The sequence below is a fragment of the Syngnathus typhle genome, linkage group LG21 (genome assembly GCF_033458585.1).
Source record: "Syngnathus typhle isolate RoL2023-S1 ecotype Sweden linkage group LG21, RoL_Styp_1.0, whole genome shotgun sequence".
NCBI classification, from domain to species: Eukaryota; Metazoa; Chordata; class Actinopteri; order Syngnathiformes; family Syngnathidae; genus Syngnathus; species Syngnathus typhle.
The window spans coordinates 5,848,238-5,863,009 of record NC_083758.1 but is presented as its reverse complement, the minus strand read 5'-3'; the positions used below and the strand labels follow the sequence as shown (position 1 = coordinate 5,863,009).

The 14,772-nt window shown below is 45.8% G+C and overlaps 2 protein-coding genes across 3 annotated transcripts; one reads left to right on the top strand and one right to left on the bottom strand.

The window, feature by feature from the left end:
- Positions 1-121: 121 nt before the first annotated feature.
- Positions 122-3,639, bottom strand: slc37a3 (solute carrier family 37 member 3). 2 transcript variants are annotated; one of them, XM_061268856.1, is made up of 13 exons: positions 3,504-3,639; positions 2,925-3,039; positions 2,758-2,850; positions 2,607-2,690; positions 2,400-2,545; positions 2,199-2,295; positions 2,048-2,132; positions 1,788-1,981; positions 1,556-1,697; positions 1,377-1,478; positions 1,099-1,298; positions 974-1,039; positions 122-887 (listed from the first exon to the last, which is right to left on the bottom strand). In XM_061268856.1, the coding sequence occupies exons 1-13, from the start codon at positions 3,578-3,580 to the stop codon at positions 795-797; spliced, it is 1,494 nt and encodes a 497-aa protein (XP_061124840.1). In that variant the 5' UTR covers positions 3,581-3,639; the 3' UTR covers positions 122-794. The 2 variants fall into 2 exon arrangements, with proteins under 2 accessions (XP_061124840.1, XP_061124839.1); XM_061268855.1 differs by having other exon boundaries at positions 1,788-2,132.
- A 1,001-nt stretch (positions 3,640-4,640) lies between these two features.
- Positions 4,641-10,635, top strand: LOC133145386 (DENN domain-containing protein 2A-like). Its single transcript, XM_061268854.1, has 19 exons — positions 4,641-4,893; positions 5,538-6,075; positions 6,219-6,292; positions 6,352-6,443; positions 6,523-6,699; positions 6,755-6,848; positions 6,928-6,978; positions 7,043-7,233; positions 7,301-7,410; positions 7,918-7,987; positions 8,243-8,320; positions 8,395-8,535; positions 8,604-8,752; positions 8,817-8,994; positions 9,056-9,097; positions 9,160-9,262; positions 9,407-9,664; positions 9,749-9,835; positions 9,941-10,635. The coding sequence occupies exons 1-19, from the start codon at positions 4,641-4,643 to the stop codon at positions 9,970-9,972; spliced, it is 2,718 nt and encodes a 905-aa protein (XP_061124838.1). The 3' UTR covers positions 9,973-10,635.
- Positions 10,636-14,772: the final 4,137 nt, after the last annotated feature.

The window sequence follows — 14,772 nt, the reverse complement described above, 5'->3', positions numbered from 1 at the left end:
GGGCTACAGCACCATCTAGCGGCTGAAAAGCGACACTGCAATTTGACCTAGTTTTCACTCGGATGAAAAATGCTAAATATTGGTTGTTCCAAACTATAAATATCAAGACGAGTCACATCGATTGCTTATAAATCCACTTTACTTTTCAATTGGATGAAATGCTTTAACAAGTGCATTTACAAGGATGTTGGCACACCAATAATTTATTGGTGCTTGGTAAAGCCACACATTCAACCCCCATTTGTCCTACACAAAATGCTCTTTCACACTTTTGGAAAAAAAGGAAAATATAAATAATGATAAAACATTCCTTGCCTATTTTCACTTCTACTGCGGTACGGCAGCTCATTACGAGTTGTCATGATAGGTGGCGACCGCAAACCTTTGCGCAGCTAATGCAAAAGAGTTCCCGGCCGACTGAAAGTAAACTAGACTTAAATCGAAAGAGCGGTAGTGCTGCAGTCATACCCGGAAATTGGAATGACTGTGTGTGTGTGGTGTGTGTGTGGGGGGGGACTAAGGACCCAACGCCAAAGGACACTTAACCAGATTATAAGAAACTGAAACTGTCTATAGTGCATCATCCATTTCCACATGGGCACCCTGTGAACTGTCTCAAAGTAACACCACAGTAGATTTTTTGAAAGTATTTACAAACTGCGCTGTTGTCAGCCCAATTGTAGATGTTGCGGCGAGGCAAAAGAAGAGGCGCGAATGTTCATGTCAGTCTTTCGGAAAGAACGCCATCCTCTGACGCTTGGAGGAAGGAAAGCAAACTTTTTTTTCTCCAGAGTTCAGAGTTGGTGATGGCGGGTTTGCCGCTCTCTCCACATGGCGCTTGCCTCCGTCATGATCAGGGGAGTGATGAAAACAATGCTGCCCCCTGTCTGTAATGTCAACAAATCTTTTTGAGTCTAAAAAAAAACCCCGCCACTTGTGAGGAATGTAAAATTAGCTTGAGGTTTGGTCTTACCATGACGACGAAGAAGTAGAACACAGACACCCAACCCAACTTGCTCTCGATGAGCGACACCAGGTACTGGAAAACAACCTCCGTTAATAAATTGGATTCCAGTCGCACGAGAGGGAAATACGCACCTGTCCCCCGGCAGCTCCGATACTTCCTGTGCCATCCACGATGCCGGTGACTGTGGCGAGAGCCCCCCGACTGCCCCTGATGGCGTCCTGCCTGCCCAGGTCAGCAGAAATAGCCGAGCTGATCATGTTGGACGGACCGCCGATTAAGAAGCCGGTGATGGCCAGCAGGGCGGCGTTGGTTGTCTTGTCGGCTGGCGAGTCTACAAAAATACAAGTTCTTGTATAAATTCTGTCCTCACTGGTGTTAGGATGCTACGTTGCGTGCGGGGAGGACTCACGGCTGTATCCCACCAGAGAAGCCATGGCGAGCAAAAGACTTAAGGCCAAGACCGGGGAGCGCTTTCCCATGAAGTCCGTTATCAGACCTTGAACGGTTCCACCTGACATTATATAAAAAAAAAATTAAAAAAAATGTAAACAACGTTTAACTCAACCGTCATTATCCTAAATCGCTCACCGATGATCCCTCCGACGTCATACCACATGGACAGCCGGTCGGCCTCGACTTCCTTCCAGCCGTAGTTGTTGCTCAAGTAAAAAGGAAGCCAGAAGAAGAAGGAGTAGTTGACCAGCTTCAGGCACGCGTACGCCAGCGAATACTAAAGCGAGCACAAAAAAAAAGGTCAACGTTCACTCAAGGGGGGGGGGGGGGGTGTCGAATTATAAACCAGGATGCGCCAGAAGCTTACCGGCAGAACTCCGGGCAGGCAGAAAGCTTGGAAGAAGCCCACGGCTTTCGGGGACCCTTGGTCGGCGCGCTGCACTGAGTGGCAGTTTCGATCGTACTCCACCTCCTCCGCCTCATCCTCCTCCTCGCTCATCAGAGGCCAGTGGGCGTCTGTGTCGACTGGGCCGAGTCCCGTCTGGCAATCCGTGCTCAACCCTGACGCGCACAAATATTTTCCGTTATTGACGCAAGCGGAGGAGGACTCGCCGGCGTCTTCCTCACCGATTTCATTTGGGGAGGTGAGCAGGCCGAAGAAGAGCACGACGCCTCCGGCGAACTGCACCACCGACGTCACCAGGAAGGCATACTTGCAAAACACAACACCCTCAGCTCATCTTTGTTTCCAAAATACGGCTAACGCGCGTTTTCTTACCTCGTAGCCGTACTTGAGCACGCTGGACGCCAGGAAGGCTCCCAGGATGTTGCCCACCGACGCGCATGCGCTCCACAGACCAAACACGAAGCCGCGCCTGAAAAAACAAAAAACGCTTCTTTGTGAGTGACTTTACAAGTCCGGCTGCTAAGCCTCCCTTGGGGATGATAAATGATCGCCTTTGTGCTAGCGCGCACGCACCCAGTCTTGCCGAACCAGTTGCCCATGACGGCGACGATGCAAGGCCAGACGGTGGACTGGAGCAACCCGTTCAGCACCCACAGGCTGCAGTAGAGGTAGACGTTGTAGATGTGGAGCCACTCGGTCAAGGTGCCGAATGCAAAGTTCTGCCAAAAGTCCGCAGGGAATAAAAGAAGGCCTTGAAAAACATTCACACAGTGAACTCACCACAGTAGCGGAGCCGCACAGGCCAAAGCAGAGCACATAGCGCAGGTTCACCCTGTCGCCAATCACGCCGCTCAGATACAAACCCTGCGTGGAGAAAAAGAAATACAATTAATCGAGGTGAGAAGCAACACTGGATGTTAGTCCGCCTCACCACAGCGTAGGAGAAAAGGAAGATGGAGTCCAGAGCTCCCAGGAAGAGCGTCGCCTCCTCTTCATTGGCAAACAGTTGGTTCCTCTCCCATGTCTGAAAAACAAACAGACGTTCGAAAATGAGCTATCAATTATCCATTTTTTTAAACCATTTAAGAGAAGCCGTACCTCGCCAGGCGAGAAAGCGGGAGCGCTGCCATTTTGGAGAGAAGGCGTCCACTGGGCGGAAATGCTCACTTTCACATTGCTGAAGGTTTTCCTGGATGCATGGAGGAACACATAGCTGGGGCGGCGACAAAAAAAGGGATTTATATTATTAGTTTGAGCTGAGCGTTTGTTTACTTTTCTTTTGTCGCACATGAATTGCGGGTAACAGGACATTCGAGTCGGCGAGCGTCTAAAAACAGGAAACGGAGCAGGAAACCAACTCAGCTTTTCTGATGATCTTCGCCCCGATTAAACATTAACGCCACCGGCGAACATTCAGCAAAGGAAGGCGCAGCAGGTCGATAAAAAAAACACTTGCCATTTGCACTTGCGGGTCAGGCAACCTGCTATGGACACTTAAAATCAATATACACGGTTCACACTACCCTGACAACATGTGGGTCGAGAACTTTCGACCCGCGTAAATATCGTACACGGATTCACACGTTGTTTCGAAACTACATTCCGGATGTCCAAGCACAAGAAAAGCACCAGTGACATACAAGACAGTCAGGTTGGGGAGGAAAATTCCCAAATTACCTAAAGAAGGTAAGGAGGAAGGCGACCAGGTGATGATGGGTGTACTGTGACAGGTAGCCACAGCATGAGGGAGGCATCACAGGGGTGACCGCAAGGTGGAGGAGAATTTGGAGGTCGGTTTCGGGGGAGGTGAGGGATCTTCAGGGTGGGTGCGAAAAAAGGAAGGGGGTTGAGCTAAAAGGTCGGGCGGGACAAGCACGGCACACGGGGCGAACGCCTGGAAAGAGGGAACTCAATGTTAAGCGTTGCATAAGAAGAAGAGCTTTCACTTTCAAGTTGTTTTTATGTGTCCAAGTTTCATTTGCTTGTAATATAACGTCAATACTTGGGAGAGGAGCAATTCAAAACATTCTGCAATTAAAAATATTCTCACTCGTTCTGCAGCACCAAAGTGAATTTAGTTATCAGCTATAGATCTTCTTTCCAATCAAGGTAGTCTGAACTTTCTACTCAATTTCAATGTGCACAGGAAATGACATGTGGCATTTTGTACCTTGAACGCAGCACCACTCTCTTACCAAATTCGTAATGTTTAATTAACGCTTATTTTAAGAATTAGCTTTTCTTACACACAATGCCCTCGTTATGAATTGAAAGTTCCATAACCGTACCGCCACATATGAATATTATCTCCTTTTGGGGAGAAATAAAGAATTAATCCACGTCGATCATGTTGTGCTTCATTAAACTGAGGCATTTGATTGTTGCGACAGAGCCTCTATTTACACCACCGGCGCTTTTCTCGGAAAATAGAAACAACCCGCAAAAAAGTAGAAAAAAGGGAAAATCATTTAAAATGGGAAAGAAACCAGCTCTTACCTCCCAGCTCTAGTCGCGGTATAAGCTAGCAGCTCGCTTTGGCCATAAACATCTGTTTACAGTGGGAGTAGCGTCATAGTGACGTCACTATACGGGTTTACGCTTGACTGAGGAGCTACCGCCCTCTGCGGGCCAGGGGTTGAATTACAGCACAATAAATCTCAAAATTTTCACTGCAGAAGTGATAAAAGTATTCACTCAGTATTCAGACTGCAACTAAGTTGAAGTACTCGTGCTAAAAGAAAGTGTACATTTATAAGAGTTTCAATATAGGATGCTAAAAATTATATCAGCCTAATTTGTTACGTTTGCAAATACATGCCTATCAACGAATGTAAAAACAAAAAAACTATATTTGAAATCAAATGCCTGAATTGGGAAAAAGCATATCAAGAAAGTCACGTGTGCAACCTCCCCAGAGAAAGCGAGCGAGAGAGAGTTCAGGCTCTGTGGAGAGAGACGAAGGATGTCGTGGAGCAAATGAATGGAGCGAGATTGCAACTGTCCACAAGTCTCAGTGATGGATTCTTTCGACGGAGCATCCAGTCCTCTTGTCTTATTAAACCAGCAGGTAAGTCCAAAACCTATCATTTTGAATTTGATGTCAATTGCGTGTGCTTTGTGTTTGCCTTAAAATATTCTTCACCATTAGGATAGCGCCCTAAAAACAGAAAGAAATATTATTCCCACGGTAGTAAAAGAAAAACTGCATATTTAAGACATACGGTATAAGATCGAAATCAGTAAATGCGGAAAAGCAGAAGAAAAAATCCGAATCCTGAACAATAAACGCCTCAATACCTCAAGTTTGGGAAATAAAAGCCACGTTTGCCTTGCGGTCGCCAACGAATCCATTCAGGAGCACAACGTTTCTCCAATTAGGGCTTCCCATTTCCTCTGGTTTATTTATTAAAACATAATAGTTTGCTGAAACGGGCCAGAGTCCAACTATGTGTTTATTTTGCAAAGACCGATGAGAGGAAAACACTCGGGGGTTCGTAGGCCTCTCAGGCTCCATTTTCCCACCGTTGCGGGAAAGGGACGCTCTCAAGTGACTCATCGGGGAGTTCAGGACGACTCTTAGAAGTCTGTTAAGCGTTTTATCGGCAGAATATGCTCACATTTATTTCTAGAGCGTGACTGTTCTATTCAAGCTGGGGTGTGCAGACTTTTGAGATTACAGGATGACATGTTTTTGTTTCCTAATGTGTTTAGATCAAATCAGGGTTGTCATTAGCGTGAGAGAAGGGCTGAAGCTAACGATGGACCATCGAAGCGATGGCAGCAGTTTTTCGACGGGCAACAAGCTCCCCGGCACCATCAAGGCCAAGATCTCTCTTTGGGAGGGAAAAGAACCTTCCAAGTCCTCCTCTCCGAGTTTGAAGAGAGAAGAGCAGATTGAGCCCCAATATGTCACAAAAGACCAGTTAGAGAAAAAAACATTCAATGAAGATACCAGGGCAGTGTTTACGCTTTTTAAGAAGCTGGACGCCATGGGTTCCAATCACGGGAAGACCCCGCCGGAGCTTGGGAACTACTTCAGCCCGCCGAACAAGGACAAACAAGGGGAGGGGAAGAGGAAAGACAGTTTGTACGCAGAGTCGGGGTCCCCCCCTGTTAACCCCCTCCCCAAACCCAAGCGCACCTTCCAGCACCCCGCTACAAAAGGGCAACGTAACCTCCCTCCACTGCCCAAAACTGCCTCAAGACCTTTGCCTGGTGCTGACAGGGGACGAGAAAACTACCACGACAGGTAAAACCGGCGTCTTTTATGAATAAAAATGAACATTTGCTTCAATTTATTTGAACTCAAAGCTGCGGTGTTCCGCAAGGGTCTATTATTGCCCCCCCCTGGAGTTCTCTGCTATTGTTCTTCATTCATTTTCATTCCCACAGGAGAAGACTTGAGCGTGACATTCCGGCTTCACGACATTTACTGACTCTGGAGCATCACTATGAAGACATACTTGGTAACGGCACAATGAAAATGAAATGTGACCCATTTTGATTTCAATTCGTCTTCTCCCAGAGAGAGAGAACCCATACGAGGATATCGAGTTAGAGAGTCAATGCTCCCAGCAGTCATCTTTACCTTCTTCTCCAGGCGCTGACACAAGCAAGGTTACAATATCTCATCGGATCTTAATCAATAAGGGGGACGGCGGAGTCGTGGTTTCCCACTGAGAGTCCTTCTCCCCAGGCATCAAGGCCCGGATTCTTCAGGCAGAATTCCGCCAGGAGTTTTAAGCTGTTGGACCTGCGTCGGGGGAACCAGCAGAACAGCGGTGTGGTTTCCCCGTCCCAGCTCAGCCCCCCGTCAACCCCGACTGACACCTCGTCGGACCCCTACAGCCGGACCTACCGCAGGATTCCAACGGTACGTTTAGTGAAATAATTGATTTGATTGGAATTTTAAAAATATATTTTTTAAGGTGGTGCTGCGGATCAACGGTATCTTTGAGGCTCGGATCGGGAAAAAACACCTACGGAGGATTTATCATTATGCTGAAACCAGCTCAGGGAGAGGTGATCATTTTTGGACTGTTCAGTTCTATAGAACTTTAATATGGTCAAAAGAACTGACAGATTTTTTTTTTATTCACAGTAACAGACGAAAACAGCGATTCTGAGAGTGAATTTGAAGAGCGAGCTAAAGGTAGGGAAGTTCTCTGAAGGGCTTTGCAAGTTTTTCCCTCATGGACTCTTTGGTTCCGACGCAGCCCACCAAAAGAGGCTGGTCTCGGTGCAGTCCATACTGAGCCCCCCGAGCCAGAACAACAATACCAAATCCAGAAACTTGGATAATAATCACCACCGGCAGCTTTTGGAGTACTTCTTAGTTGTGTCGCTACAGAAAGCCAAAGTGGGCGGCCATTATGTCCCTGAAGTAACACAGCAGTTCCCCCCAAAGGTCAGAAATGGTTTGATCCAGATTTGATTGCAGCCGATAATGACATTTTGATGTTGTTTTGTTGCAGCTGGAACGAAACTTTAAATTCTTGAAGGACACGGAGAATCAGCTCAAGGTTATTCCCAAATTTTGTTTCCCAGATATGAACGATTGGGAGCCGGCAGACAGCTACCCAAGGTGAGGTCATGTCAAATATATTTATTTACAATTTACTTTTTTTTCTTTCATTCTTAATTAATCTTCATTTACACTGTAATATTCATAAAATTAATTGATTGCGTAATTGCTTGTAAATTTTTTAATGTAATTTTTTTTCTACAGATAAATTTTATTTGAATATTTACAGTAAATCAACACTCAACCAAAATCATAAAAACATTTGAATGAACCAATTTTGTGAAAAACAAAGCAACAACAAAACTCTATGGTGTTCCACAAGGTTCTATCATTGACCCCCTCAAGTTCTCTGAATCCTGAATCTACTATAATTTTACTTAATGTGACCCTCACTTACATGAGTGATTTAATCAGAATTCAGAATATAGAACCAAGTGGTCCATATGTGACCCCTGGTTGACCCTTGGATTATCCAGTCATTAGCAATGTCTATTTTTAAACTGTGCAGTCATAACATACCAAACACAACTCTATTTGTGTATTTAACACAACTCGTCCTCCCCTCAGTGAGACGTTCTCCTTCGTATTAACTGGAGAGGATGGGAGCAGAAGGTTCGGATACTGCCGCCGTTTACTGGTAAATAACATTTGAGAAAAAAAAATAAAGAAGAGCTACCAGCGAACAGGAAGCGAGCAAATACCGACCATCACGGCTGAATAAATAACTGTGCCAAAAATGCTGGCATGCCCGTGGGAAAACAGGAAGTGTGTGTCTGGGAAAGTGTGTACGGCATGTTTGCATGCATTGTGTCGAGCGCTGATTCGCAACCATTGTGTCTTACTTCATGATTATTTGTGACATATATATATATATTGTCTGTGTTGGTTGCAGCCTACTGGTCGAGGAAAACGTCTGCCAGAGGTCTACTGCATCGTCAGCCGTCTCGGCTGTTTTAAATTATTCTCCAAGGTTCTTGACGCAAAAATCTTTTTCCTTCCATTTGTGAGTCGGTTGTGGTGATGTGTGTGACCATTGTACCGTAGGTGCTGGATGAGGTGGAAAGGCGAAGAGCTCTGTCTCCCGCTCTGGTGCAGCCGTTCATGAGAGCCATCATGGAGGCCCAGTTTCCAGCTCCGGGCAGGACCATCACAGTCAAGACTTTCCTTCCCGGCTCGGGCACGGAGGTACAATGTGGTCTGTAGAAAAAAAAAAGTTTTTAGATTAATTTTGTTTATTTTTCCGCCCCTGGTAGGTAATGGAACTGTGTCGGCCGTCCGACTCGCATTTGGAGCACGTGGACTTTGAGTGTCTTTTTTCCTGCCTGAGTTTGCGGCTGCTCCTCAGGGTGTTTGCTTCTCTGCTTCTGGAACGCAGGGTCATCTTTACTGCTGATAAACTCAGGTTTGGGCAGAATATACTACTTCACCACTAGATGGCAGAAGATAGAATTAAACTGTATGTCCAGTACCCTGTCCCAGTGCTGCCATGCGGTAGTGGCGCTTCTCTACCCGTTTGTGTGGCAGCACACCTACATCCCCGTGCTCCCCTCTGCCATGCTGGACATCGTGTGCACCCCCACCCCTTTCATCGTGGGCCTGCTGTCCGGTTCCTTGCCTCAGCTCACCGAGCTCCCCCTTGAAGAGGTCAGCCAAGATTTCACAAACTAAAAAGTCCCTCAAATGATGCCGATTTGTCACTGCGCAGGTTCTGGTGGTGGATCTAGGGAAAAGTCGATTTCTAAAACAGGTGAGTTCTTTATGAAAGCTTGCAATGTAGAGACCCTGAAGTACTTTTGGCCTCTTTTTAAGATGGATGACGAAGACTCCATCCTGCCTTCTAAGCTTCAGTCCGCTCTGGAGAATGTTTTGGAGAGGAGAAAAGAGCTTGCTGGTGGAGGTGACACCATCAATGGTAATACTCATGGAAAAAATATTCTTTATGAGAATTTAGAGAACTTGAGGGGACCAACAGTAGAGCCTTGGGGAACACCACATTTTCTTCTGTCTTTATATTATTGTTGGATAATTGCTGAGATAGTCGCGACTCACTTTACAGACCACCTGAGCACCGTTGTGTCCGAGGCCTTTGTTCGGTTCTTCGTGGAGCTGGTAGGCCACTATCCCCTCTTCTTCTTCAACGAACGGGAGGGCGAGGTCTCCACCACGCCGCCGCTTCCTTGCTCCTTCCAGCGGGAGGCTTTCCGGAAGGCCGTCCCATCCAAGACCACGAGGCGCTTCCTGGAGGTCTTTATGGAGACGCAGATGTTTTGCTGGTTCATCCAAGAGAGGGAGCTTCACGGACCTAGCCTGAGAGGTAACGATAGTGGGTTTTGTTTTTTTATGGGATTTTGCAGTATGGTACAATAAACAGAGATTCACTTTTTCAATGTTTCCTCAGGGCTTTTTGAAATGAGGGTGCATGAATATCTAGACACCATCCACGAGAGTGAACACCGCAGGGTTAATAGGTTTCTCAAAGGTTTAGGTGAGGATATTTACTATTTTTAGCTTCAGAGATGTCAATTCTGACGCTGAAGCACGGTTGCATCCTATCCAAGTCTAACGTGATTTTTTTTCTTCTCCCCCACAGGAAACAGAATGAAATTTCTGTCGAAGAAATAAAGACCCAGGAAAGACTCAAAGCACTTCCAAAAAAATGAGTCATAATATCCAGCTGCATCCACTAGGAGGCAGCAGTAAGGTTTTTGTGATTGGGTACGAGCAGCACAGTTTAACGCCAACACTCACTGGTCCAATCTTTAGGTACACCTGCACGTTTCTGAGGAATGGCAGAAATGGTCCTGGGTCCATTTGACCCGGCTTAAAAAATGTCTGAAATGGGAAAAGTAATCCCAATAAACATTATTTATATGTCATTATTTTCTTTCCTTATACTTGTTTCCCGGAATGAGTAAAGACGCCCCTGGGTCAATTTGACCCACATCAAGTTGTCTTATCGAAATATGTCAAATGGCTCATATTAAACATTGTTTCAATGTGAAAAGAAAGATATGTTTATTCTCAGCCACAGCAAAAGTTTTCCTGAGTCAGAAACGCGGCTTGTTAAAAAGCAACCCCAAAAAAAAAAGAAGATGTGCTCATTCAGCATTCACGTGCCAAATGTACCCGATGACTGCTCCGCATGCCACACATCCACAAACCACACAACTGCTGTGTTTGTGTGTTAAAAGGCACTGAGGCCTCGTAGTCACAAAGAGTCGGTGGCCGCAAACACTATTCTTGTCATGTGAGTCATGGGAATAAAACTGGCCGCAAAGAGGAAAAGCACATCTTTTGTCGCCGTGTAAGCATAACACAGGTGCGGAGAAAAGAACATAGTAGCGTATTGTGTCGGCCTGAGAAAGCCTCGGGGGCTGGTGTACCGTCGCATCCAACCGTCGCCCCCGATGGACATATGTTGATGCATAAACACAAATGGGCTGCAAACTCAATGCACATGCAGATTAAATAGGTTAATGAACCAGGAAAAAAAAAAGGCCATCAGAAAATGAGAATACTGTATGTATTTAGAGAATACGAGGGGACCCATAATAGAACCTTGCGGAACACCACATTTTATATCTGTATAAACAGCTTAGTAAAATCGAGTAAATCTGTCAGTGGTTAAGAAATCATAAGTCATGGCTCCATCTGCTCCCCCAGGTGGTAAAGCGGTGACGCCACAGGCCGATTTCATCAAGAGGGCAAAGAGAGAGAGAGAGAGAGAGAAAGAGAACTGACAGCTGCTGACAGATTGCTCGCTGGGGTTCTGGTGGTGGTGGGGGTCACTTGTGGCCAGGTGCCATAACTCAAAACGGTCCCAGACAGCTTTTCCGCTATACACCTGGGCTTCAGATCAAACCGACGGTCGCGTTATTGCGGAGGTAATTATGGTTTAAATCAATTCCAGTCAGTGAGGGTTGAACCCCCCCCCCCCCACCCCCCCGGAGCTTTGCAACTTCTTTGCAGAATATCCTGCTCCACACGTGTGTCACATGTTTTTACTCACTAAGCGGGAGAATGCTTATCTTCCTCTCGGGGGGAGGGGGGGGGGGGGTCGTTTTTATACCAGTTTTAGTGTCTCACACAGTCAACAAAGGGAAATGTAAAAGTCGTCCAGGTCCTGAAGTCGCAAAGCATCACCCTCCTACTGTCACCGTTGTATTTGAGTTGATGGTTTTAATCAAATTGGCTAGAAAATAAGTTGTGGACACTCTTAGAACTGAGAGCAGAGTTCTGTCTGTCTTTTGAGTGTGATAAAAATCAGGAAGGGGGAGGGGGGGGCAAACTTCGACAGCACTGTATGTAAAGTATCAAGCAAACTTCACAGCCCATTAAAAGTCAACCACCGACTTGACATGACTTCTCTCGAGGGATTTATTGACCTCATTTTCAAGTTTGAGAACCACATTTGAGGCTCCCCCGAGGTGGCCTTGTACTAATTACATGATTTATGGAGCACGGCGCGCTTTGGGGAAGGTGCGGTAACCCGGCGTCACTTGTCATCAGTCACAACGGAAAGTGGATGTCATTTTCCTTCGTACTTTTTAAAACCTTCGCCATGCCCATCAATCAAACAACCTGAGTGAACATTTGTGTCTATTACGCTAATATCCCTTGTGTAATATGAGATTTTGTATATATTATTCGAGGTCGCTCGGAGTATTAAAAACCCAACGGCACACGCAAACGGTGTTATTTGGAAAACGTCACGCATGGCTGCTTGTTGTTCTGGCTGCAGGTGCAACGTCCAGCTGCGTGCCTGAGTCATTTCCGATGGCCATCAAAGCCCATTTGGGAATTCTGGCAATTGTAATTCGCACAGAAATTACCCGTGAATGCTCGGGGATACTTTTGCCCAAAATCAGGAAATGAAAGGGAGGACTGAAGTGAAAGTTAATCAAAAAAAAAAAAAAAGAAATTACCAATTCAAATAGTTTTTCCTTACACCCTTAATGACAAAGAGCACAAGATCTTATTGGAGTAGTTCTGACTATACCAGCAGTAATAGAAAACGTACTATTCTTCTTCATTTGCGTGACTGTAATATACCGCCCCCTGGTGGCCACGATGGGCAAGTGAGAAGAAACAGCACAATGAATAAATTGCAATATCAAATCATGATACACAAACTATTAAAATCTTTATATTTAATTTCTAGACAGATATTAAAGACAGCTAATTTTAATTATTAAAAAACACAGGTCTATGTTTGCCCTCCTTTCATAGTATTAAAAATAAAAAAACAAAAAACGGAGATGAAAAGGAGGATGACGAGTCCGGCTCGGGCCACACACGTGGATTTTGCAGACTTGATGAGGCTGCGTCACTCCGGACTCCCGACTGTCTCCTTGTGGTCTGCAGCTGCATGTGTATTTCCACGTTGCTATTACACCAGAGGCTCAAAATATTAACCACCCCGCCCCCCCCCATCCCGCCAAACTTTAAGCAAACGGGCAAACAATTCTCATCCCACACCGTTGACAAGTCTCTCCCAGCATCTTAGGAGTGTGTGTGCATGTGTGTGTGTGTAGCCTCGAGAGTGGACACGCACTCTTGCACTCCAAGTTGTGGGGAGTCTTTGTCAGCCCAGTTCCAGGGTGGTCCGCGCCATTGGTACATAAACTCATCTCTCCCCTTTTTGTGCTTTGTGTGTGTTCTCAAAAGTTCCTTTGAACGCATTTAAATGCTTTCTATGATTTGCTCTTTGCATCGGGTACCTAATTTGGATCAATTATACGCGATTAAAAAATATGCACGAGGTGGGTTTCTACTAGTTTTGTTTTCTCAAGGCCCCAAAAAAAAAAAAAAAGAGTAATTGAAATTTATTTCTCTTCACTCCCCATATGAATGTCTCAACAAAAGCGAGCCTCCTCGTAGTTAAATTACGAGCCGGGTAACATTTCATTCCGAGCGAGCGCGGGGTTTATTAAATTGAACGCTTGAGTGCGGGCACGTTTACAAGCCCGGCCCGAAGTTTTCCTCCTTCTTCCTTTTTCTTTGCCGAGCCGCTCGCTGGCCAACGTCAACATGAAGACTGCCGGTCGGTCGACAACAATCTTTTTTTTTTCTCTCTCTCTCTCTCTTTCTCTCTCTCTCCACCATCTGCAAAAATTCTGCCTGGAAATGTGATCTAGTCAAGAACAGTCGAGAGCGGCCCCGCTTAAAAACTCATTTGGACGACTAAGTGCGGTGTTTTTAACAAAGCGCTCAGTTGGCGATGCGCCACTTGCAATTTGTCGTCAAGATGTCGACTCGGTCATCCATCATTGTGCGTAATCGTCGCCTTATCTGCTGGCGGTTGTTTGTTTTGCCGCGGAGCTGTCACAAAGGCTGTCGGATCGCAAACGCTTGGATTTGTTGACGTGGCCTCGAGCCAACAAATTATACGATAGAATGTTAAAATGATTTGTTAGCGGGAGAACGGGACAGACAATTGTTACGATGATTCGATTGGTCAAAAAAGAACTACCGAAAAACAAGGAAATAAATAAAAGCGCTCCAAAAAGGATTCAACTCAACTGCAGTTCTTAACGCTTCTGCAAAAACGACTTAATCAAAACCCCAACATGTTTAGAAGCGAGACCGCTTGGTCCACATCTGGATCGCAATATTTCCGTGTTTTTTGGTGCGCTCGTCATTTTCCATCTCGGTCGCCTCACTATGATTTGTGCTCCTCCATATCCGAACCACCGTCGGTCTGGAAAGTTCAACTTTTTCCGATGGAACCGACTGCAGATGGCACCGAGTCCGTTTTTAGTGCCACCGTGCTGTCACGTAACCGCGATCAATGGCTACCCCCCCCACCCCCCACCCCTTGGTGATTTACACAAAGCCGCGGTTTGGGAAGGGAAGCACATGGCGAATCCATCGGAGAAAATGCGCGCGATTCTGGTAAAGACATTTCCAGATCTCGGCTCGATCGAGAAAACTGATCCTCGTGCCAAAACCTCTGCATGGGCTATAAATAGACAACACTGACATCTGCAAGAATACGTTTTGCCCTCTTTGGACTATTTGGACTTTCGCGACATCATGTGCTTTGTGGTTGAGTCACGTCGCTCACATGAGGTCACCAGAGCGTGATGACAAATGTGGGAAACGAGGAAGCGGCCTGCTGTTATCTGTGTCGCAAACTGCGTCCTCAAATAAAAGAAATACAAATTAAATGATACTCGATTGTTTTAAGTCAGGGTTTTTTTTTTTAGCTGTCGCACCGAATACCGCAAAACGAGTACCGTAATTTTCGGACTATAAGTCGCGTTTCTTTTCATAGTTTGGGTGGGGGGGGGTGGGGGGCGACTTATTCTCAGGAGCGATTTATATACATATATATGTTGTTTTTTTTCACTTTTTTGGGCATTTTATGGCTGGTGCGACTTATACTCCGGTGCGACTTATAGTCCTAAAATTACGGTATTT

Bases quoted from the DNA above. Each gene is read 5' to 3' on its own strand.
- slc37a3 (XM_061268855.1), bottom strand. From the start codon at position 3,580: ATGCCTCCCTCATGCTGTGGCTACCTGTCACAGTACACCCATCATCAC. The intron at 2,296-2,399 runs GTGCGTGCGCGC...TTGTTTTTTCAG, and splicing joins AACTGGTTCGGCAAGACTGG to GCGCGGCTTCGTGTTTGGTC. The intron at 888-973 runs GTAAGACCAAAC...TTGACATTACAG, and splicing joins TCTACTTCTTCGTCGTCATG to ACAGGGGGCAGCATTGTTTT.
- LOC133145386 (XM_061268854.1), top strand. From the start codon at position 4,641: ATGCCTATCAACGAATGTAAAAACAAAAAAACTATATTTGAAATCAAA. The intron at 8,321-8,394 runs GTTCTTGACGCA...ATTGTACCGTAG, and splicing joins GTTTTAAATTATTCTCCAAG to GTGCTGGATGAGGTGGAAAG. The intron at 9,665-9,748 runs GTAACGATAGTG...ATGTTTCCTCAG, and splicing joins TCACGGACCTAGCCTGAGAG to GGCTTTTTGAAATGAGGGTG.